Here is a 26,065-nt window from a genome sequence, read left to right on the forward strand (position 1 = left end):
TAGAAGCATTTCTTGAAGAAACACAATTAAAAGTTGAAGAAATCGATAAGGAGCTCAAGAATATTCAAGATAACAAAACACAACTGCGTGGAGAGTTAGAGGTACAGGGACAATTGAAGCATTATCTAGACGAATATGAGAAATACAAACAATCAACTCAAGACGGAAATCACGGAAAGACTGCCCAATTTGTTATGCAATATATAGAGCTACTTGACGTTTATCTCCAACTTAACAGAGCTGTAAGAACTGGGGATTTCTACCTATACATACAAGCATGTTTTGATATAAGCAATCTTTTTTTCGTTTTTAACCATCCGAACTATGCGAGATGGCTGCTGAGATATCTCGACAATCTGCTGAAACTAAAAAGATCAAAGCCTGAAATTATTCACGAGTTTGAAAGAGGTTCTTTTTCAGTCAAACGAACTTCAAATGAGTTAGCAAGATTGCCGGTTGATCTAACTCTGGAACAGACCATCAATGCCGATGCTGCAAGTTCAATGACTGGTATAAAATATCTCACAAATACGATTGCTGCCAGACAGCGTTGGGCAATCAGTCACAGTGTCCGAACAAAAATTATAACAGAATTGTTAACTGAAATAAATTTGGTAAAAAAAGACGATGTCTCAAAAGAGTTAGAGCCAAAAAGAATAGAAAATGACCGAAAATATCTGAACAATATTTTAGAAACCATACAGAAAACTTTAAACCCTTTTGATAAAAAAATAAAACATAACTTGTTAAATGTTTCTACTGGTCGAGCTGCAACCAATCAAACCGAACAATTTCTATTAAACGTGAATAAAAACGGGGAAACCCAAAAACTTAAATTTATAGATGAATGCAAAGAAGTAGGCAGATTTGAAAAACCCATTACTAGAAACAAAATTCATAATTTTTCATCTGAATCAGTCAAGAAAAATCAGACTAGCAAAGACGGAACAAAAATGGTTCCTTTAAAATTTGAAAGGGACATATTTGGGAAACTATTGGCAATTGCCTTAAATAACAAAATTGACTTAGAGGAATGCTTTTCCTATCCCCTTTCTCCTTTGCCTCCAGCTTTATGCCATAATACTGGAGAGATGATGAAAACTGAGAAATCTGCTTTGGCCAAAAAGTTAAGATCACTGGACAATTCCTCACCACCTTCTAGTCCCGACGTCTGGATAATTGATGGATTCTATTTTTTACATTCTTTAGTAAACCAGACGATTCCAGATACGTTCCACAAACTCTCTGAAATAATATTACAAAAAATTTGTAATATTTCAGTACAGGAAATACATCTTGTATTTGATAGATACCTATCTCCATCAATTAAAGACAAAGAACGTGAAAAAAGACAAGAGGAAGAAATACCGTTCGAAATTACTGGACCGTTACAAAGACCGCCCAGTGATTTTACCAAAAAATTAAAAAATCGCAAGTTCAAGGAAGCAATTGTGTCTTATCTCGCCATAAACTGGAACAACGACGAATTCGGTGCTATTATTGGTGGTAAAAAAATTTACTTAACCCTTAACGAGAAATGCTATTCATTCGTTCGAAATGACCAAAAGGTAGAAAAAAAAGAAGAGCTAAATTTCGAGTGTTATCACGAGGAAGCGGATACCAGGGTTATCTTTCATGCTGCACAACTCCAAAATCAGCGCGAAATTGTAATTTATGCGTCCGATACAGATATTTTGATAATTGCTTTAGCAAATATACACAAATTAGAAGAGAAAAATATTTACTTGGTTTCAAGAGGTGCGCCTGGACAAAGATATGATATGAACTGCATCAATTGCACAAAATTATCTAATATTTTGGGACAAACATTGTGTCGCGCTTTACCAGCATTTCATGCTTTTACTGGGTGTGATTACACCGCCAGTTTTTATCGCCAGGGAAAAGTGAAACCATTTAATTTGTTAAAAAAAGACAAACATTTTCAAAATGCATTCGAAAATTTAAATGAACAATTCAATTTATCTGATAAACAAACCACAAATGCAATTGAAGAGTTTACAGTTTCTATGTATGGTATTAAACATTGCCAAAGTGTTAATTCAGCGCGACTGCTACTTTTTCAAAAAAGTTTTGCAACCTCCCACAATACAAAACATTTTTTAAATAAAGTAAAAACTTATAATTCGAATACAATACCACCGTGTTGGAAGACAATTAAACAGAAAATTCTGAGAACAACATATATTGCATCCATGTGGCTTAATGCCACTCAAAAACATTGTGTGAAACTTAGTGCTACAGAGTATGGTTGGACGTTAAATAATGGGCAATACGAACCCTTGTGGTTCGACGGAGAGCCTACTCCTTTGCACGTTGATGATATAGTTATTAATAGTGAAGACGAAGGCAGTGATAATTTTACCTCTGACGATGATGAAAATGATTATTTAAGCTCTTAAAATAATTATTGTGTAATGTGCATTAGGGGCCATCCATTAATTACATCACACGTTTAGGGGGAGGGAGGGGGTCAAGAAAATGTGACATATTGTGACATGGGGGAGGGGGGAGACACAAACTTTGTGACGTCACTTTAACTTCATCAGTAACCGAAAATTTATTTAAATTATTTTATTCGCTGTACATTTCAATAACATGTTTTTAAAACGATAATCGTTTTTATTCGTTTAATTTTCTTTCCTAAGCAGTTTTGGGTTATAAAATTACTAATATTTATATCGTCAAAAATATTTTGATAAAATATTAATAATACTTAGGTACTTACTTAATGCGATTTGGCGATTTCGTAGAAAAAATGTGACGTCACACTAGGGGGGAGGGGTTTGCCAAATGTGACCAAGTGTGACAAGGAGGGGGGGAGGGGTCGAAAAATCTAGAAATTCGTGTGACGTAATTAATGGATGACCCCTTAGCGTTAAAGAAATCCATACTATTATTATATTATTAATTATTTTCTTTATTTATTTTTCTTCTTAAGTTAGGTTAATTATAATATGGATATAAAAGTCAAATATAAAAACACTTACAAACAATAAAAAAAAAATTATAAACACATTATAAAAAACCTAGGTTGTGCCGCCGGCAGCGGGGCAGGGCCCAAGCTGCCGGTGGTCAGGGCCGCAGAGTGAGGAATCAACGTACTATACGTACGACGTATTATTGTCCCGGTTCACAGTTTTTTACATTTTTTGAGGTGGGGGAGGAGGAGGAAATGTATACTTTCCTCAAAAAATTTAAAAAGCTGTGCACCGGAACATATTTCATGCAAAAAGGGGGGGTTGCGTCAGGATGAGGGGAAGGGACGCTAGTGTGTATAAAGCTCCATACCCTAAGGTATCATACTACATTCATAAAAGGCTGGCTATAATTAGTTTTTTAAAAAAACACAATTTGACCGAATTATTACTAGCTTTAGACTTAACTCCTGGCCCCTATTTCACCACGGTGACAGTTGCGACACTTGTCGACATCACAGTTACTGACATCACAGGCCTCCATAGGCTACGGTAACCGCTTACCATCAGACGGGCCGTGTGCTTGTTTGCCACCAACATGTTAATAAAATAAAAATCCATTATATCGCCAAATAATAAGTACTTATTTTGCGAAGCTAAATGACAATAATTGTCACAAGAAACACGATAATTGTGAGTAATTCTTGACAGCAAATGAGTTCTATGCGGGAATTTCGTGACAATTGTCATGTTTCTCGTGACAATTGTCAATAGTTTATCTTTATTTTAAAAAGAAAAATGTCAAATTGCATGATTTCATTCATGTTTTCTCCACTGTACACAGAATAAATAATGATGTTACTATATCTCATATGTTCAGAATATTATTTGTATAAACTTATTATCGAACATAAAATGTGTGTTTTTATATTTCTAAACCCAGTTTCTAAGTAGATTTCACATACATTAAAGTCACATTAAAATTCCATTGTGCGAAATAGAGATTTCAACATTTAGCTTTGCAAAAGTAGATATGTACTTGAAATTTTCTAAAATTAATAATAAAATAGATTAGGTTAGATTCGAACTACGATGACATTAAGTAGGGTCCAAGGCAAGGTTGCAACGCTCCAACAAGGGGAAAAAAGGGGGAGCAGTGAGCCAGAACTCACCCACTAATCCCTACTACTGCCGTAAGCAGGTAATGAATGCCTTATGTATATTTTGTATATTAATGATTTATAAATATATTTTATTACAACATAATATAATAATATACAAATATATTATAAGCATAAAGTAATAAATAAGTCTACAGTAATTACGTATACGGGTCCCGAGATTATGTAAGCAACATCCGCATCCGTATGTGGATGTTGCTTACATAATCTCGTCTGCCAAGGTGTTTCGGCAGGAAAAGCCTTGGCAGACTTATATATTCCTGAAATGGGGGTTCATACCTACCCACTGGAATTGGTTTCATGGTGGTATCAGATGGGTTAGTGTAGAGTAACCGATGCCGACCTTGCTTACATAATCTCGTCTGCCAAGGTGTTTCGGCAGGAAAAGCCTTGGCAGACTTATATATTCCTGAAATGAGGGTTCATACCTACCGACTGGAATTGGTTTCATGGCGGTATCAGATGGGTTAGTGTACGGTAACCGATGGTCATATTGCTTATAATCTCGTCTGCCAAGGTGTTTCGGCAGGAAAAACCTTGGCAGACTTATATATTCCTAAAATGGGGGTTCGTACCTACCGACTGGAATTGGTTTCATGGTGGTATCAGATGGGTTAGTGTAGGGTAACCGATGCCGACCTTGCTTACATAATCTCGTCTGCCAAGGTGTTTCGGCAGGAAAAGCCTTGGCAGACTTATATATTCGTGATATGAGGGTTCATACCTACCGACTGGAATTGGTTTCATGGTGGTATCAGATGGGTTAAATTAGGGGTCCCGGTGGCCACCTTTGAGAGCGTCTGCCAAGCACTTCCGGCAAAAAAAATACTGGCAGACTTCGCTTTTATGTGTCTACATGTAAATTTCTAACTGCTGCCATAACTATTATTTCGGTATCAGATGGGTTAAATCAACCCCCTTTTTTGGCACCGGAAGTGGCCTTCTTTTTCGTACTTTCGGCAAGTTCCGCCGTGGCAGACTATCGAATTCGGACTTAGCATCACTTTTATGGTTTCCCATTGTGCATTTCATCGTGGTATCAAGTCGGTTAGAAAACTTGCGGCCGGCTCTTCTACTATAATATACGTACTAATGTGTAGGTAAGTACGATTCCAGTAATACTGGTTCATCGCAATGTTTTTTCATTATACGAGTTAGATACCAATTTTTCAGAGTAATCGTTTCAATTACACGCCAAAAGAAGTGGGTGGGTAGAATTGGATTGTGTAAATGTAGTTGTCATAAAAAGTGGTGTGGATCACATTAAGTGGTTGCATACTAGTGCTTCAAAATGTTTTTTGCTTGATTGTTCACGCCCGTTTAACATGTAAGTAAGTGTAAAGAAAATCATCACAATGTGTTACAGTAATGTCTGCTAGTTAGTCGGTTATAATTATAAGTATTAAGAAATTACTAGTACATATATGGTAATTAATTTGTAACCAAGCAAGTGCAGTGTAATTTATAACGATGGATATAAAATGAATCAAAATTGTGAGATAAATTTAACATTGTTAGTGGTAAATTAGCAGTTGCTTTTCTTTATGTAAGATTGTGGTTGTGCGTTACCATACTTCACATAAACGACGCCATGGTTGTTTTCCTCTTTGTTATAAATAAAAACTGGCCAAGTGCGAGTCGATCACGCGCACGAAGGGTTTCGTACCATTACGCAAAAATCGGCAAAAAAATCACGATTGTTGTATGGGAGCCCCACTTAAATATGTATTATGTTCTGTTTTTAGTATTTGTATAGCGGCAACAGAAATACATCATCTGTGAAAATTTCAACTGCCTAGCTATCGCAGTTCATGAGATATAGCCTGGTGACAGACAGACGGGCGGGACGGACAGACGGACAGCGGAGTCTTAGTAATAGGGTTCCGTTTTTACCCTTTGGGTACGGAACCGTAAAAACTGAAGATGCTGACTAATGGGATTGTATAAGGCACTGGGTCATTTACCTAAATATCAAGTTTTAACATGACACCCACTTTAACGGTTAAGTCCACTCCTTCCCATTGGCTACCAACACTATGCCACATAGCACCTCCACACTTGAGGAGAAAACATGCACTCAGGAGAGAAGCTGAGAAGATCAGTGCCAAACCAGCATTGCCTATCCACAATGAGTTTTTCTACCCACCACCTCAACGCCTAAAGTCCCGAAGTCCTGCGTATGCTGCTGCTCAAATTAAATGGTTTCAATGTGACTGAATCCTGGAAAACTGAATGGACCACTGCTTCTGCTGGCTCTCACGTGGAAACCATAGACCCGACTTATAAACCATTAGGTTTCAACCTTCCCCGGAGATTGTGGTGGCGCTTAAATAGACTGAGAACGGGTCACGGTCGCTGCAATTACCTTTTGCATAAATGGGGGTGGAAATTAAGACTCTGCAATGTGCGAGTGTGGCGAAGAAGTCCAGACTATGGAGCATATAATTCAGCAATGCCCTCTGCACTCATTCTCGGGACCACCAGAAGACCTGTTGCGCCTAACACCCGACACAATTGCGTGGCTAAACGCACTGAACATTGACATTTAATTTAATTTTTAATTGTAATGTAATTTCTATTCCGTGACATTTATATAACTGCTTATTTTTGCATAAGCCATACGATTAAATAAATAAACCCACTTTAACAAACGTTTGATAATAAACAAGGCTCAAAATACGGAGGCCGATTCTGATTTAAGTTTGTTAAGATTTTGATCTTTTTACAACAGTACCTTGACGATCGGTCAGGCTGATTGGTGCGAGCGAAACTGGGGAATCGTGTGATGACACCCAATGGGGAATCTCGCTCGCATTTATTAGTCCGCATCATAAGCATTGCACGTCGTATCAAAATCATATATCATAACAAAATCAAAACTTTGACAATTTTTTAAATCGATACCGACCTCCTGCAAGCTATTATGGATGGCTTTATCCACGTGATAAAATATTTGTCACTTTTTAACACCGCGAAATAGAAAGTGACTGACACCGTTTTATCTCGCTGTCACGTAGACAAATACTATCATAATATTCGCGCTGAACAAGCTATACGATATGTGACTATAGCAACTATATTCCAACTTTAAGATACATCAAATAATAGATATGGAAACGATATAGATTAGATATGTCAGTGTCAAACAAGTGTCAAAAGTGACGTTCTTGTTTGAAGAAACGTCGCTTTTGACACTTGTTTGACACTGACATATATCTAATCCATATCTTTTCTAGATCTATTAACTGACGTATCTTAAAGTTCGAATTTGGCCGTAGGTATGTACCCCGAAACAAAGTTACTAAACTATTGTATGAGACTGTTCCATACAAAAGTTCTATTCTAATCATTAAAAAGATTAACCCGTGGGCAATGGCGGCGCCTCGTGAAATAGCCTTTTGTGCTCGAAAACAATGCCTAAATCGTTTTATTGTTTTAACTTGATACCTCGTGAACCTAAAACAGGCATTTAAAATTTAATTGGATTAAACTTAAGGTAAAATGAAGGCGAAACCTGTTCATATGTCAATTAAATGTGTTTAACATAAATAGAATAGAATAAATAGTGATGTTTTGTGATCGTCACGAATAAAAATCTTTTATCTTTTATCTTTATCTTTAAATACTATGTTCAAATTTTAAATTTAAATAAAAAAAAACATTTTTATTTACTTGATCTTTATTTTAGTGGATATCCTTTATTTATTTACTTATCTAATCTTAATCATTAATCTCTCAAATTATTTAACACGTATTTATAGCATCTTTCACTACAAATGTTACCTTTCTGCCAAAACTATAATGTATTGTAAATAAAATCTATTTCAAATACGTTTTATAACATGCGGCGTGTGGACCCACCTAAACGAAGTGATCCCCGCAAAATAGCAATACATAGGTGCTGCCATATTCGAACTTCAAGATATTCACAAGAGACGACACGTACTAAATCCATTCTAGATACGTTATAGTTTAGATATCAACTAGTTCTCTTTTGCAGCGCAATTCGGACCACCAATGTCACTTTTACGTTAGACAGAGTAAGATATCTATTAGATGTGAATTGGATCTCTAAGTCATATCCTGTGGAAATCGTTCAAGAGTATCTCCAGAATCGCGCAAATGTAAAATTTGACAGGTTAGATCTTAAACATATCGTTATCGTATCTTGGTGATGTCTAAAAGATATCTAATCTATGTCTATTTTAAAATCCGAATCGGGCCCATAGGCATTTTGCCGCCATACCAACAAAGATGATCTTAAACTGTTTTGTCCCAATCAATAGGTAAGAATTATAATGAGGTGACCCGTTACACTGTGACCATACTGTGTTTGACGATCCTCGTTAGTTATTCCATTGTATCTCGAGATAATGTTGGACCGCGGGCCGCACTCGGCAGACTATTTGCAGAATGCATCGCGCTTGTTGCGGACATTCTTTATGATTTACAAACGTCATTCTTTTGTTTTCGCACGAGTGGCAAAATTGGCCAGTTGTGTTTTGGATTATAAGTTACGAATATGATTTTTTGTGTTACTAAACGAACGGACTCAGGAATAAAAATGATGTTTAAAATTTCTTAATTTATTTTAATTTTAATAACACATTACACGAGGTGTTAAACTATTAAACAGTTTTTAAAATATAGAATAGGTAAAATATAGAGAACAAGTTAGTGGTACGCCCAGGGCATCACTGGACGTAACTTCTGGCTAATTTTACTAGAATGTAACTGCACCTGAAATGAATGAAACGATTCGGATTTTGAAATAGACATCTATTAGATATCTTTTAGACATCACCAAGATACGATAACGATATGTTTAAGATCTAATCTGTCAAATTTGACATTTGCGCGGTTCTGGAGATACTCTTGAACGATTTCCTCAGGATGACTTAGAGATCCAATTCACATCTAATACATATCTTACGCTATCTAACGTAAAAGTGACATTGGTTGCCCGAATTGCGATCCAAAAGAGAACTGGTTGATATCTAAACTATATCGTATCTAGAATGGATCTAGTACGTGTGTCGTCTCTTGTGAATATCTTGAAGTTCGAATACGGGAGCATTCCATGAAATTGTCTACTGTTGTCCCGTACAAACGCGGAGTTTCTGAAGATTTAAAGGTATAAGAGTTTCCTTTTCTATGACAAATGGTCAAAAATATGCACAGAAAAATAATCGTCTGCTTTAAATGCCGAGAAAAAAGTCGCAACACAAGAAATAAAATGCGTTTGTACGGGACAGCCCGTGGAATGCTCCTACGGCAGTTTGTCTCCGGCGTCGCCGCTTGGGACGATTGTTTTGTGGCTCGTACTAAGTCGATAAAATTATCTAGTCATGAGATCCTAAATCTAAGCTACCCCTAAAAAGGGAGAGGGGAAAATTCGGTTTCCTCGGTCCAGTTATTTTTTATACCGCTCTATTTTAACATGTCTGTGTCAGGTCAAGTTTGGTATCGTTTTTGTATAAGTTAAAGGGAAAAAAAATATATTATGAAATAAACGCTTTAGTTTTTATAAAAAAAAATATGTTTTTCGTGCATGATTCCAATTTTTTGGAGCTATTTGAAAATTAGTTGTTGGCGAATTTGAATTTTTGAAAGTATTTCTTTCCACAGGCTACTTATACTCATCGAGACAATCCTAACAACCCCAAACACAACCTCCTGTCTCCATTATCAGTTCAGCTCGAAGGTACTCAACTATAGTATTGCATTGTCACCCGACTTACATTATGTACTTATGCTAATATTCAGCTTCATCGAAAACCGCAAAGTGGGTGAAATATATATGCTTGTAAAAAAGAATAAAACATAATTTTACAAATCATACGATTTTGCCACTAAAATAGGTGTAAATCGAAAACTTCTATGGGTGATCATTGATCAACCTTTACGGCTACATATTTTGTGCATTTGTAGTGTCGGAAATAAATAGCGAGTCTACTATTATCGTAATTGTAACAAAATCAACTCCCCGAGTCCGTCCCAGTGCAATGCACTCGGTGCAGCTCCCCTGCAGCGGCTAGACAAACCCGCGTCTCTATAAAAGGGAGGCGTGATTACGCGCAAATACAATCCGGCGCCGACGACGCCGACGCCACCATATGGGACCCTGAGACTCCTGAAACAACTGCAATCATGGTGAGTAAAGGTGACAGTCCATTTCCAACGACAGCTGCAGTACCGTTCATTTTACTATGGAAATTGACGATAACACCGACGCGTTTGGTACCAGTAGTGCAGCTGCGGTCAAAAATGGAATGTTACCATAACAGTGTGAAGATGGAACGAGGATGTATTAGATTTGTAAAAAAAAATTGAACGTGTTAGTGATAATGTATAATTGCTGGGGCCTATTTAACTCACCTTTTTTTAGTTATCTCCTAGGCCCACTTGCACCATTCCACTAACCCGGGGTTAACGGATTAAACCTGGAGTTACCATGTTTACCAGTAGGTACAATCTGACACTGACTTATCGGTTAAATCGCTTAAACTCGGGTTAGCGGTGTGCAAGTGTTACAGCCGTACCTATAGTGTTCCTTGAGGTAACAAAGCGGTAAAAAACTTTAAATTATCTGATAAAAATTTAAAGTTGATGATAACATTTTAAATACAATTTTACCTATAACAGTTTTAGGCAGAGTAGTTTTACGTAGTTACAACTCGGGTAATATCCGGAAAATATAGCTCCGAACGTGAGTTGCAATTTTAGTTAACTAAAATTTTAGTTAAAAAAACTAAAAAAACACTGCTTCATTATTATTATATGTGAGTGTGTGTAAATATGTATGTGTGCATATAACTTCCCTAGGTACATTTCCTTCGGGTATTTTGAGTCCACAATACAAAAAAAAGAAAAAATTAAGTCTCTTTACCTTTAGTAACTTCACGGCCTGAAGACCTTTTCAATAAAGATAGGTGACTGGTTATGATGACACGGTTACTTAGAAGGATCATGACCCTTGGCACGAAGAATAAATAAAGATAATGTTAGCGCCATAAAAACAGTTGAAGAGTACCTAAATTTGTAAATTAAAACATATTGTGTATTTTTCCATAATGTAATGAAAAAAACGTGAAAAAAGCCGCAAATAATGTGACATCACCATCACATTTTTTTTTGGCTTGTCTTGGAGACCGAAGACCGAAATCAAAAGAAATAATAAAGATAGGTATTATAGGTAACTAAGTTAAATAAATCGTACAGCTTTTGTCCCACTTGACACATTTATTAAGCCATAAAAACTTAACTGCGGCTAGTTAAATGCTCAGCGGAACTTTAAGTTGACATTTGAGGAATCAATATTGAAACATCTAGTGGCGAGGATGTGCCCATAGCCGGTTCATAGGGCGTCCGTCGTTACGCAACCAGCCCTGCCTATACAATACCCTGCCGAACCAAAATGTCATACATCCATATCACCCTACTGCTTTTCACACGAGACTCTAAGACCTATACGTCACTTTGTCCTACGGCACAATACCTTTCCGAAGACATTTGCGCGGCCGCGACAAGCGTGTCATCAAATTAAATTTTATTGCTAGTGTTTTCATTCTGAGGACTAAACACATGACTGTGCCTACATATTTGAGTGATGGATTGTTGCGTAGGTACCTATGTTTGCAACTTTTTTTATGTATTTTACCTAATATGGTGTGTATATAAATAGAATGGAGTAAATAGCCTCATGATGAAGTTAACCATGTTACGAGTATTTTAATCATCTCGCTGATTGGTTTAGTTTTGGTACTAAAAATAAATGATGGAATGCGTATAGTAAAAGTCTCATTTCCCTTATTGTCCCTTCCGTGCGAGTCGTGCGACTGTCGTTTTTTGTAAGGTGGTTTTAGTAATATTTTTGATAAGTAGATTCGGTGTTATAAATGTGAGGATTGAATGCTACTCTAATAATTATCCCATAAGTAAATACTAGATAGATATACGGGTAGTTCGTTACTTAATGAATCTGCATAGTTTATCATATTCTCGCTTCGACTTTCTGCCAATTTCGGACCCTGTAGTGATAATACGATGGTCGTTCTTATCTACATACGTGACAACGTGATAAAACGGTGTCAGTCACTTTCTATCCCGCGTTGTTAAAAAGTGACAGTTATTTTATCACGTGGATAAAACTATTCAGAATACGCCGGCTGGTTCATTAACGGAATAAAACGACAAACGGCTCGAATCGGGAAATGAATAAGAGATGCACTAGATATGAAATAGTAAAGTTATGTGACGTTTACGAAAAAAGGTACCTTATGGCGGCTGGCGCCTACGTCGCATAGCGCCGCAATAATATTGGAGCGACGTTAATAATAGCGTAAGCGCCAACCGCCATATAGTACCTTTATACGTGGGACGTCACATATCTTTACTATATCGTATCTAATTAATCTCTAATTCATTTCCAGAATCGCGCCGAAGGTCTTACAGCGTGTAAATATAAAAAGTGCTGTAATTTCACGTCTTTGTCTTTACGCATTGTTTTCAGTGCTTATTCGAATTCTTCTGCGTTTCCCACCACGCTTGCAAAACACCTCGTTATCATACATCTGCATGTGCACAGATGTATTTAGTTTAACCGATTGTTTGACCACGGCTAGTTGTATTAGTCTGGCAAGCGAAATCTTAGCAAATCGTGCTGGCATGTTAGTATTGTTAATTGTATACGGGGTGCATTTGTTAAGCTGATACAAATACAAATATCTTTTTTCAGTAATAAAGGACACATATTTGCTTACATTTCTGTTCACAACTACATATAGGTAAAAAGATTAGGATTCAAAATATATTAACTATGTAGGTGACTACTCATTATTGTGAGAAAATTTTGTTATGAGGGGCAACCCTGATATCGCAAACAAAAATCAGGGAGTGTGTACTGTCTCTTCCGAAAATCGTTTTTTCCATATTGATATTTTTGCCATTCGCAATTTTTACCATTTTACTTTTTCTCGATCGCATCCTTTTCCGAAATCATATTTAACCATTCGCATATTTTCCCATTATTTTAATTTTCCAATAGCTTAATTTTCTAATAGGTTTTCTAACCATTCGCATAATTTCTCACTTTATTTTATTTGTTTACAATCACGGAATAGATAGGTGCGACGACGAGCGAAGCGAGGAGGAGTGTGTTAGGTGAACTGCGAGCAAAACAGTGCGCGAAGCCGAGCGAGCGAAGCGAGCGCGCCGCGGCAGCGGCCGGCGAGCGCCAAAACCGACTAATTATATTGTACGATATTGATTTACAAAAAGAAGTTATTTTTTAGTTAGTCTCTCGTATATTATAATAAGAATATACATATATATCCCAATTATGCGAATGGTTAGAAAACATATTAGGAAAATAAGCTACTGGAAAATAAAATTAATGGGAAAATATGCGAATGGTTAGAAATGCTTCCGGAAAAGGATGCTATCGAGAAAAAGTAAAATAGTAAAAATTGCGAATGGCAAAAATATCAATATGGAAAAAACGATTTTCGGAAGAGACAGTACACACTCGTCTGACAGTTGTTATCTCCATACATTTTAGAAACTTAAAACGTGTAATTGTATAATTGAGATAGCAACTGCCACCGTACCCAAGCTATGTATGTGAAAATAGGATAAGTAAATTACTACTAGGCTCTTGTTAGTACTGATATTACTGACCTATATAGCGTAGTATTGGAAGGCCACTGTGACATTATGTTATGTAATTCTATATCTAATGCCATTAGGCCATGAAGCGTTGTAACCTTCGTAATTCTATCTAGCTTAGGTATACTAAAAGGTTAACTGTCGTTTGATATGTGAGGATCCAGCTCTACACATATTACTTTGTAATATCGTCGGGTGACAAGCAAAAGTCACTAAGTACTATCAAAAAATTAAAGTAACAATGAACTTTATTACACTTGTCACACGGTTTATTGTCCAATAATTTCAATGGTGATGTTAGTTAGTGACCTTTCCTTGTCACCTGACGATTATTATTACCGTAGGGTAGTAGGTAACTAGGTAATATGATCGAAGTAATAATTTTAATCAATTTGAATTGACGGATAATTAATAAAAATATATGAGAACACAATCGCCTTATTAGACTAAAACTAAGAAATATTATAATTTTAGTATGTAGGTAAAATCATATTAAATTCATATTTTGAAAGAAATTGATTTGATTTTAGTTTAATTTTTTTTTATCAAAACGTAATTATTTTAATATCACGTCTGTGGCAAATAAGCAAACGGCCCGCCTGGTGATAAGCAGCCAGCGTAGTCTATGCACTCCTTTAACTCCAGGGGTATTTATGAGCCTACTTATACCTACATGGTAACCCCTGGAGAAATATTATCTTTTATGAATAATACAAACCTGAAACGAAAAGTCTGTGCGCCGCGAAAAATAAGCCTAATAAATCTAACGCATAACGGCGCAATTCGGGAAATAATATTATTGCGACGCCATAAGGCACATTTTGCCGTGGAACGTCACATATCTTCACTATTTCATATCTAGTGAATCTCTAATTCATATCCCGAATCGCGCCGTAAGAAGTATTGAACACAATTGCTTTTTGCCGGAAATTCGTATACGGCCTGCAACGCTATGTGAACACGACATATTTATTTGCCTACGGTAAAACAATCGAATAGCGATAATAATAGCCCTTATTGGACGAAACATTCGCGCGTTCGTCACGCGAAGGCCGCATGCCACAACTTTTATTGTCGTCATGCAAAAACGCTAAAATTGTATAGAATTTGTATGTAGTTATGGCGTTATTGTTCTGTTCTGTACTAAAACAAACTGTATTTGTTTTGTGGGTACAATTAGCAAGTGGACATTACGTGTTTGTTTAAGTATTATGTTCGTACAGCTGGCCTACAAACAAGCTACCTGTTCGATTAGGCTTTGGCTAGCTTGACCTAGTCATTCAAGGACAATTTTAAGACAAAATAGGTATCTTCAGATCAGTTTAAGTGCTAAAATTGACTAGTTTAGAGCCTATTTATTATCATTGAACACTTTGTTCACTAAAATTATTTGCCGTAACGTTTTCGTCAGGCGTTTCTATACAGCATTCGATCAACATGTGGTTTGCTACCTTAGGGTAGTAACTATAGGACTATGTATCTAACCAAAAAGTTATATTTAATATTATAATATGATATATTGAAAAATTTTAAATATTTAAAAAAAATATAATTATAGTTACGTTATCGTTCCGTAGGGATGTAGAATTCATTAAACCGTAACACAATAGCAAGCTTTTTATAATTTAACCAGGTGTCCCTGTCCAGTTTGTATGTTAGTAAATTGAATACTGAGACTTATGAAACCTGTTAATTTTTAAAACGCTTTTAGGACATACATGTTTCATATAGGTATTAATTTAACGATGTATAATTTCAGAGAGTAATATTATTGATGTGCTTCGTGGCGCTGGGAGCCGGCGCGCCGCAGCAGAAGGCTTCGGACCAGGCCGCCGCGATCATCAAACAGGACTTCGATCAGCAGGTCGATGGCTCCTACCGTTACAGGTAGCTTTTTATGAATATTATATGTTATTTTAGCAAATAAAATATTCAGAACAATATAGATCAGTTAATCATCGGCCCACAACCAACTACCTACATACTTAGAAGAGCCGCCAACAAAATAAGTTTTATAATAAAATACATTCAAATTGTGGAACTGGAAGGATGCACATAACACCGAGCATATAGCTGGAATTGCAAATACTTACCTACAGGTATTTCCGTTAGCCAACGAAATGTCAAGTGTCTTCGAGCCCTTTCACATTAACCGACAGACCGACACGAGGAAAATGAATCCGAATCTACACCGAGCCTCGTCAACTTCAGACGGATATTTTAAAAAGTTAGTAGCATAATCCATACTTAAAACTGCAGGCCTATTATGGATGGTTTTATCAACGTGACAAAATATCCGTCTATAACAGCTCGCGATAGAAAGTGACGGAAAGGTACCGTTTTATCACGCTGTCACGTAGACAAGAACGACCATCATAACCGTATTTGCGATTTTTTCAGATACGATGGTTGTATTTATGACAGCGTGACAGCCTGATAATGACAGTAGACATGCGCGAAACAGTGCTTCGAAAAGTGATGCTATATCACATCACTTTTCCGAACACGTAATGGTACACTGAGATATCACATCACTCATCACTCGAAACATGACCCGACCGTGAAACAGCGCACGGGCGCGCGCGAGATGGCCACATTACAGCTATCTCTTACAGCGCATACAGCACTCTAGTGATTCTAGGGCGTCTCGGATCCGTATCGGCGATCGATCTATTTATTACGCGTTGCGTTTTGTCACCTTTATGTGAAAGATTTTTTGTTAGTTCTTATTAAATTATAAAATAATGTAATTATGTAATATGTATGTATGTAACGTAACGTAATGTAAGTTTCGGAGGTAGATAATTGCCTATGGAGCTTCCCGATATGGCGAGTATTCTATAACAATGCGTACATTTTGCTCGCTTTGGTTCTCTCCGTAAAGTAGTTCGTTTGTAACCATTTTTTTTAAATAGGTCAATCAAGTTAAAGTCACCAATAGTCCGTAAAAAAGCGATTAGGTACTCACCAGCACTAATACATTATCAGAATATTGTCATAACGAAACTATTATTTACACTTTTCACAATTTAATTTAACTATACTCGTATTTGCAATTTAGTTCAATCAGTCTTTATAAACAACTCGAATTTCTACAGTCAGTCTCGATATGCCAGGGCTCGGAAACCGGTATTTGCTCCATACAAAAATACCGGTATTATTACGTTCTTTTTCGTTCTTTGGTTTATTATTTCTTTTTTAATTGGACAATCGGATAACACAAATTCGTTACCTAAATACATGATCCAGTCTTACGTAAAGAGCATAAAATAATTCAAAATATTGGTCTATTTCGGGGTTTTTTAAAAATACCGGTTCCGAGCCCTGCGATATGCACTAATTCACAATTAAATTAAAGGATAAACAAGTACTTAGTTTGCCGCGAACCGCGAAAGTCAAGCAAACTATCAAACATTTCACAACAATAATAATAAACGGTTTTCTTTTCGTCAAATTCAAAATCGCAAATAAATTACTCCATTTGACCGCGTCCTTCTTGTATTATAAGAAAACATTTTAAGCTCTACGCGGACGCATTAGAGTTTTAAATCTATTGCAGAAAATCATATTCGTAAAAATATTAGTGAGTGACAACTTAAACCGCGGCTATCGGCCGAGCGGACCTATCCGAATGGTTCCGAAGATAGCCGAAAGCATCGCAGAGCGAGAGCGAGCGAGCACTGAGTGCGAGTGCGAGCGAGATAACAAAGCAATGATGGCATGGCATGGCGAACAAACATGACACTATCACAAATGACATTACACATTACGCGCTCCGTGCGTAGACTTGAACTGACCGTTCATATCGGCGAGTCAATGTATTTGGAATTGAATCCATTTCGCGCGCTTCGTCCGGTCGTTGGCGCTCGCGCGCTAGGTGCGGCTCGCGTGATGCGTGATGTTTGAAGTACTGGTTGATTTCGCGGAGAGATACGTAATGGCATATTACGTGTTCGAGAGATATCTCATTTGTGATATTACTAGCATTACTTACACATGTCTAAATGACAGTGTCTGTCTCTTTAGTGGTATAGTCGCACCAAACAAAGTCTGCAGCGGATTTGATAGCCCACGCAGTGTAAGTGTTATGTATACGGTATACGTTATAATTTCATAGAAGTTTGACGTTTAAAATGACACTTGCACTGCGTGGGCTACCAAAATCGCTGCAGATTTTTTACGGTCTAACTATATGCGTAAAGCATTTCCCATCTTAAAAAAGGTATTCATAATAATCGGTACTGTAAAACCAGCCAGTGGGTCGTGTCGTGTCGGATATTGAAAAGACTCCAGCATTCTCGCAATGACGCACGCATAAGTGAGAAGGATAATTGAGAAACCGCGCGTTTGCAGATCTCAACCAATCTGAACACACATCTGAATTATTCATATTCGGAGAAATATACTGCCGTATTCGAACTTCAAGATATTCACAAGAAACAACACGTACTAGATCCATTCTAGATACGTTATCATCATCATCATCATCATCTCAGCCTATATACGTCCCACTGCTGGGCACAGGCACAGTATAATAAAGAGTACTAACGTACAGTATGGACACTCCCTGCCTCCCGTTGAAAGTGCCGCCCAACCGCTCTCGGTTACCTCACAGTTACCGGCTGGCAAGGATGCGACGACGCGGTGCGCAGAGCGGAGGCCAGGTAAAATATTCAAATATTTAAAAAACCTATCAGTTCACACTGAAAACAACACAATATCTATATGAACAAAAAATCATGTTTTCAACTTACGTAATATTTTGGTGGCCTGATTTCCTTACAAAAATTTTGTTAATTCGTTTATACTGATTCAAAATAGGAAACTATTGTATAAATCGAGCTTAGATACTCACCTTACAGCATAATACGATTCTTATTTATTCCTAATTCGTGCAATGAGTTTTGAGTCACTGAGGTCATCGAACTTGACAACAAAATGGCGAGAACCCTCGCGCGTCTTATCTCACTCACACAAGCATAGTACGCGTTCACCTACACGAGCTTAGCTGTGCGCGTAGGGACGCGTTTGTTTCATACATTTGATCGCCAGTGTCCGGGGTGTGGCACAGGCCTCCTCTCGAGCGCGAGAGGGCTTGGGCTATAGTCCCCACGCTAGCCCAATGCGGATTGGGGACTTCACATACACCTTTGAATTTCTTCGCAGATGTATGCAGGTTTCCTCACGATGTTTTCCTTCACCGAAAAGCGACTGGTAAATATCAAATGATATTTCGTACATAAGTTCCGAAAAACTCATTGGTACGAGCCGGGGTTTGAACCCGCGACCTCCGGATTGCAAGTCGCACGCTCTTACCACTAGGCCACCAGATACGTTATAGTTTAGATCAACTAGTTCTCTTTTGCAGCGCAATTCGGGCAACCAATATTACTTTTACGTTAGAAAGAGTAAGATACTCTATTAGATGTGAATTGGATCTCTAAGTCATATCCTGTGGAAATCGTTCAAGAGTATCTCCAGAATCGCGCAAATGTCAAATTTGACAGGTTAGATCTTGAACATATCGTTATCGTATCTTGGTAATGTCTAATAGATGTCTATTTCAAAATCCGAATCGGGCCCATAGTCAAAGCAAATTGTACTGTGGGTGGCAACTTCCTTGACCCAATTATCTATACTCAGTTAATGTTAATGTAGCATTTGATGATAATATTGATTTATTTTGATGCTTAAGGTCAAGTTCAGTCGCCAAAGTTTTAAAATTTGATCGTGACCGTGACATGACTGTAATTGATTATTAGGATGTATTTAGCAAGCTAGGGTATAATTGCTAGTGGCTTTAAACTTTTGGTTTCGAGTTATAATATTGGCACTCTTACGTGACGTTATGAGACTTAACTTAAATAAAAATATCAACAAATAGAACTACAATAACGGGCCAATTTGAGTTTTAATTACCTATGCGATCTTTACGGATATGATGGTCGTTCTTGTCTACATGACAGCGTGATAACGGTGTCCGTCACTTTCTATCCTACGGTGTTAAAAAGTGACAGTTATTTTATCACGTGGATAAAGATGGATAAAGCTATCCATAATACGCCAGCTGATTCCGATACGATACGGATCTGTCAGTGTCAAAAGTGATGTTTTTAGTTGAAGAAATGTCACTTATGACGAGATTATCTCTCAAAATAAATTGGCCCAAAGGACCAGCGTTTAAATCATGTGATGAAAATCGAAAGAAAATTACAGCAAGGTATACTCAGTACTATTTTACTTATTCGCTATTGATCGCATAAGACTTCGCGATATATAGCAAGTAATGGTTCACGCCAACCAAAAGACATCAACGCACTTGTTAGCCGATTACTGTTAAACCAGCAATTGCATATTACTGTAAAGTTCGAAATATAGTCGCGAATAACTAGGGAACAAAACTTCCGTGAGACACAGACATATTAAATATATTAAAAACGGGTCACTCACGAATTTTAAGTCGTATTTTTTCGACTTAAAATATATGAGTGACCCGTTTTTAATATATTTAACTATATAGGGAACAAATCATCAACGTCCTATTAAGAAATTTAAAAAGAGAATGCTACACACATCAGTTATCAAAAAAACATCTTACCATTCCAGCTTCGAAACAGAGAACGGCATAAAAGCAGAGGAGACGGGCACGCTGAAGAAGGCATCAGGGCCGGACAGTAATGACGTCATCATCGCGCAGGGTGGCTTCAGCTACACGGCGCCAGATGGCACCGTCATCAACCTCAATTACATCGCTGATGACGAGAACGGATTCAAGCCTGAGGTACCTAATTCTTTCGTGAGCTATGATTAAGGTTATGTTATGTTATAATATGTTACACATCGAACGCCACAAAAATATCTGACACTCTGAACTCTTCAACGACCGACGCATAGTTCACATTTGGCGATTTGTCCTCTTTGTTATGTTTGTGAAGCAAGTTAGGCCACGTGTATGTCAAGCTCGAGTTCTAATGATGAGATTTTCATCAGAAAATCAAGCATTTTCATAAAAACTGTCTCATTTGATGATGATGATCAGAACAGAACTTTTCAACGACGCATAGTACACGTTTGGCGATTTCGATTTTGTGGTTTAGGTTAGGTTAGGTTAGAACTGCGACCCTTACAGAAACCAAATGCTACCAGAAAAGTGGATTACTGTATCTGGTGATCAGTTAAAGACAAGCCAATAATTTATAAGGCATTTCAAACTGTTTTGAGAAGTCGGTTTTTTTCTATTAAAGATTATTATTGGTATTTTTACATACGTAGGTAAATTAAATAGGCCTGAAGCTTATAAAAATATTATACAAACTTGTCAAATTACTATCACGCTACTTCCACAAACGGCTGCGCATACGCATATCAAATGTTGCAACTATCAATCGTATGACAGCTGTGTTAAAAATGTGCCCGTATAGTATATTTTTTGATTCGCTTGTTGATACGTAACGTCAGATATGGCGTCACCATGTAATATTCTACTCGTATGTGCATTGAGCCAAGTTCTACAAACATAATGTCCCACATTACACATGGCTGAACATTGTACAAGAAGTTTGCAGCTAATGAGATATACTCGTATAGTTACCTGCCTAATTCGATTGCCGCCGCGGATGTCATATAACCTTATATGTTATTGATTATGTCATATTATAATGTAATCATTGAACTTTAATCCTCTGTCAAAGGCGTCTTTAATATAAATATATATCTTATATTATTCAATAACGGAGTTCAAACAGTCGGCGTGGCCGAAACCAGCCGGGAGCAAATATGTAAAATAATACATTTAAAATTGTGACACCATCTGATCTGTTGGGTTAGCGTTTTATTGTATACATTGTCAATGACATGGCGTATCTGTATAAAAAGATAATTATACGCTTATATAATTGGTAATAGTTCTATCCACTTGTGGTAATAATAAAAACATAGGATATCTAGGACATTTCTTATAAACTGGAATATATGTGTTTGTTTACCAATCGACGACCGTTTTGGTCTAGCGGGTAGTGACCCTGCCTGCGAAGCCGATGGTCCCGAATCCCGAATCCCGAATCCCGAATCCCGGTTAGGACATTTATTTGTATGATGAGCACAGATATTTGTTCCTGAGTCATGGATGTTTTATAGAAAACATAGGTATTTAAGTATAAATTTGTATCACAACACAAGACTTCTTGAGCTTACCGTGGGACTTAGTCGATTTGTGTAGGAATGTCCCTATAATATTTAATATTTAAATAATATTTATAATGAAATCCGTTTAGGAATCAAATAGTTTATAAATTGGTGTTTTAAATGTTCTTCAAATGTGTTCCAGGGCGCTCACCTGCCGACACCCCCACCGATACCGCCGGCGATCCAGAAGGCCCTAGACTATCTGGCCACACTGCCTCCACCGCCCCCAGGCCGAAACTAACACTTCGGAACACTCCAACGACTGCAACTCGTCCTCAACGACCCGCTAGACCGTTTTGTAAACAGCCAAACAAAAAATAAGGCTTCTTTGAACCGATTTTAGATCATTGCTGGCTATGAAGGAGCAACGAATTGAATCGATCAACCAAATGCCGCAATGTACCGCAAACGCTTGCGATTATCGGTGACGTTTGTAGAGGCCAATAGAGATATTTTAGTTCCTAATTGTAGACGAAGGCTTGACAAAACGGTCGTAGAAATAATGTATATTCAAGCAGCAATAAATAAAACAAAAAAATGCGACTGATCTGTGATAAGCGAAGATAGCTCGAGAGTTTTTATACAATGTAAATGTTTTTTTATTTATTAAATTAAAGCAAAGTCAGTGCCAAAGATGCATTGCAAAACAATTGAATTGTTTAATCATTTACAATATTTACATTCCTATATTCGCTATAAGGCCTCAGTTACACTTGTAAGTTTTACTTACGTAAGTAGGGACAAAGCTATTTGTTAGAATGAGATAACGATATTCATCTCTCATTCTGTAGTATAGCCGTGTCCCTACTTACGTAAGTAAAACTTACAAGTCGTCGCTGTGCGTGCAAAAGTCGCCATGTGTTTTTAACCTACTTTACAGGAGACACAAAAAACTGTTTATTTCGATAACTATTGAACATATTCAAATCATAATTTTTATGATAAAAGTATTTGCACTTTAACATATATTACGGAATTACCTGAAATGATATTTTAGTTTCAATAGTGTGAAAAAAATATTTTTTTATAAATATGTTACATAGCGATTTTTGTTTTAGTCGTAAAAACCGCTAAGTGTCTTAACCTGTTCATAGGTAGATTTAAATAAAATGATGGGGGTGTTCAATAAAACAGAAAAAAAAACTTTTAAGTCGAGATAATGGAAATTTAATTATGATTGAATAGTCTACGTACTTTTTTATTATAACTAGATATTACTACATGTTAATATTTCCTTGTTTGTAGGCAACACAAGGGTCACTGGGGTATTTGCGTGGCTTGTAAATTGAAATTTTGCTGTCTTCTAATATTTCTTTAAACTTCTTTCTCCCAACACAGCATACGAAAAAATAATTCAAACGACTCTTTTACATATATTCTGGTACTTATTATTTTCCTTTGAAAAGACATGAATAATTAATAATGTATTTGTCTGATGTTTACTGCTTTTTATTATCTAAGTTTGTGTTACAATATTAAACACGACACGATATTGCCTAGCTGAGTTGAAAATAAACCATTTGTATTTAAGATATTGACCCTGCCTGTGAAGGCGATGGGCCTGGGTTCGAATCGGGTCCATATTGGGTCGCATAATAATTGATTGTCCTAATGTAATGTTACGCATAAAACTCATATGCTGAAAATATTAACATTTCTGAAAAATTATAACACAAACCATTTGCAATCAAAATATTTTCGAAATTACTTTCTGTTTCAGTTGGAGAAAAAATATGCGAAAAGAGATTTATGCGTAACATTACAATTATGACAATCAATTATTATTCGATGAGACCTTAGGTTAGGACCCCGTTCGAATCCCAGTAAGGGCATTTATTTGTGTGATGACACAAATATTTATATATTATATATATCGTTGTCTGAGTACTCACAACACAAGCCTTCTTGAGCTTACTGTTGGACTTAGTCAATCTGTGTAAGAATGTCCTATAAAATAACATGTTTTTTTTTTCTTTTAGTAATGCATAAATGCACTACATGTTCATGTTATAAAGTACATTGCGCTAACTTTATAAAAAAAAAATTATCAGAGATAAATCAAAATTACATAATTTTTTGATCCAATAGCATCGGTAAACCAGAATGGTTTGTCTTGATACTCCATTCCGCAGTACTTAAATAAGTAAATATACAATAGGCAAAACATATTTCTATTTTTTATGTAATTTTTCATTCACTTGTTACCTTTAAAACTGCCAACAACTTTTAACGAAAACTCACAAAACTCAATTATTTGTACACACACGTAATAACATACGGTAGACTGGATACTGGATTGTTATAAGAAAATTCCGCCATGTGTCGTAACAGGCACGGTCTGGGAACATAGCATCGACTCCAACTTGAACAAAAATTATCGCTATGTGCGAGGAACTACATATCGGGCGCAAGCGCATTTAAACATTTTTCAATAAACTTGTAGAAAATATCGCTATGTGTCAAGAATGACATAGCGAGCGCACGTCTGTAATTGCTGTTGAAGTAAGCTAATGTAGTTATGTGATTTATTCCAGTTAGCGATTATAGGAAGAGCATTCATTGTATGGGCATCACATACCTACATTTGTTAAATCCTTAAATAGTGAAATAAGCTCAACGCTGTTTTTGGAGCATATGCGTATGGAAATAAGGTTCAAAATGGCATTAAAACCTAAAAATCGTCAAAAATCACATAGCGACTTTCGTAGGCAAAGCGACGAAGTGTAACTCAGGCCTAACAACTCGTCGGGTGACAAGCAAATCTCACTAAGTAGGTACTATCAAAAAATTAAAGTAACAATGCACTTTATTACACTTGTAACACGGTTTATTGTCCAATAATTTAAATGATGTTAGTTAGTGACTTTTGCTTGTCACCCGACGAACTGTATGGTATAATATATTTGGTCACTTTGGCCGTCACTATCTATTTGATGCTGAATGTGTAGCAACAAAAATATGTCGTTTCCGATACAAAAGTATGACAAGAATCCGAAATTGATTCATGTGAGTTTCGCAATTTAGGAAACTTTTTTACGTCACATTAGTATGTGCTTTTATTATTCCGTGTAAGGTAGAAGTACTAGTGCTCGACGCTGCACTAGTATTCGACATGGGCACTTTGTGGCTCGCTCCATCGTAGGCCACGTCTACGCCTTGGCTAGTCTGTGGCCATGAGTAAGCCCATTCATAATAAAAATAAAAATGTCAAAGTAATATAGGTTAAATTTGAACGGCGAAGATTTTTCAGTATTCACATTTAATCCTTGTCACTGTGAAAGTGCCCATGTCGAATACTAGTGCAGCGTCGAGCACTAGTACTTCTACCTTACCTAATGTAATTTAGGTGATACCTACCCTAGTGTTTAAAAGATAACAATTTCAATAATGTTTGTGTACGTTATAATTTCTTCTACAAATTGTGTGAAATAATATAAATACATCGTTACAGAAAATATTTTACAAAATTCCAAATGAAAACAAATTGTAAAAAATATGTAGAAAAGCCACATTTTTCATAGTAGCTGCTATATCATGACATGAAGATGCCAAAAATAACGTGCAAGATCATCTAAAATGGGATATGACATTTGTCACGTGCGTACGTGATTCATTAGCATGTAGTAATCAACAACCAAGTTCATGTTTAGGTGTAAAATTAAACGTCACTTCCTGTACCTATCGCTAAAACAATGACATAAGTGGCCCCTCAAAAGACAGTAAACATGATGAATCTAATCGATCTAGCGGCAGTAGGGCTTCAAACCGACATCGATAATAATTTATAAACTGAAATAGGTATATGACAATATACCGTAAAGCGGGGTGAGTTGGGTGAAATTTGACTTTCAAACCTCGATAAAATTTTACTTTTACATGTGAAAACTGAATGGTGTATATAATAAGTGGTTCGGACGTTTGTATTTTAGTTTGTATTTTATTTTGGGTAGTTCCATTTCATAACTTTGACGATAAAGAGGAAAACCCACCTCACCCCGTAGTGTCTCGTATTTGGGGTGAGAGGGTTTTTCATACAAAGGTGATTTTGGAAGATTGTTGGATCGATTTTTTTTAATTATACGTATTACTATAGCCCCA

At 36.7% G+C, this 26,065-nt stretch overlaps 2 protein-coding genes across 2 annotated transcripts; both read left to right on the top strand.

Moving 5' to 3' along the window:
- Window positions 1–830: 830 nt before the first annotated feature.
- Window positions 831–2,445, top strand: LOC134666051 (uncharacterized). The gene has a single exon (XM_063523164.1). The coding sequence runs from the start codon at window positions 954–956 to the stop codon at window positions 2,418–2,420; it is 1,467 nt and encodes a 488-aa protein (XP_063379234.1). The 5' UTR covers window positions 831–953; the 3' UTR covers window positions 2,421–2,445.
- Window positions 2,446–10,108: 7,663 nt separating this feature from the next.
- On the top strand, window positions 10,109–22,617 carry LOC134666059 (endocuticle structural glycoprotein ABD-4-like). The gene is made up of 4 exons (XM_063523172.1): window positions 10,109–10,270; window positions 15,543–15,670; window positions 20,390–20,564; window positions 22,110–22,617. Exons 1-4 carry the CDS (start codon window positions 10,268–10,270, stop codon window positions 22,206–22,208), a joined length of 405 nt encoding a protein of 134 aa, XP_063379242.1. The 5' UTR covers window positions 10,109–10,267; the 3' UTR covers window positions 22,209–22,617.
- Window positions 22,618–26,065: the final 3,448 nt, after the last annotated feature.

Source organism: Cydia fagiglandana, chromosome 7 (assembly GCF_963556715.1).
Source record: "Cydia fagiglandana chromosome 7, ilCydFagi1.1, whole genome shotgun sequence".
NCBI lineage: Eukaryota > Metazoa > Arthropoda > Insecta > Lepidoptera > Tortricidae > Cydia > Cydia fagiglandana.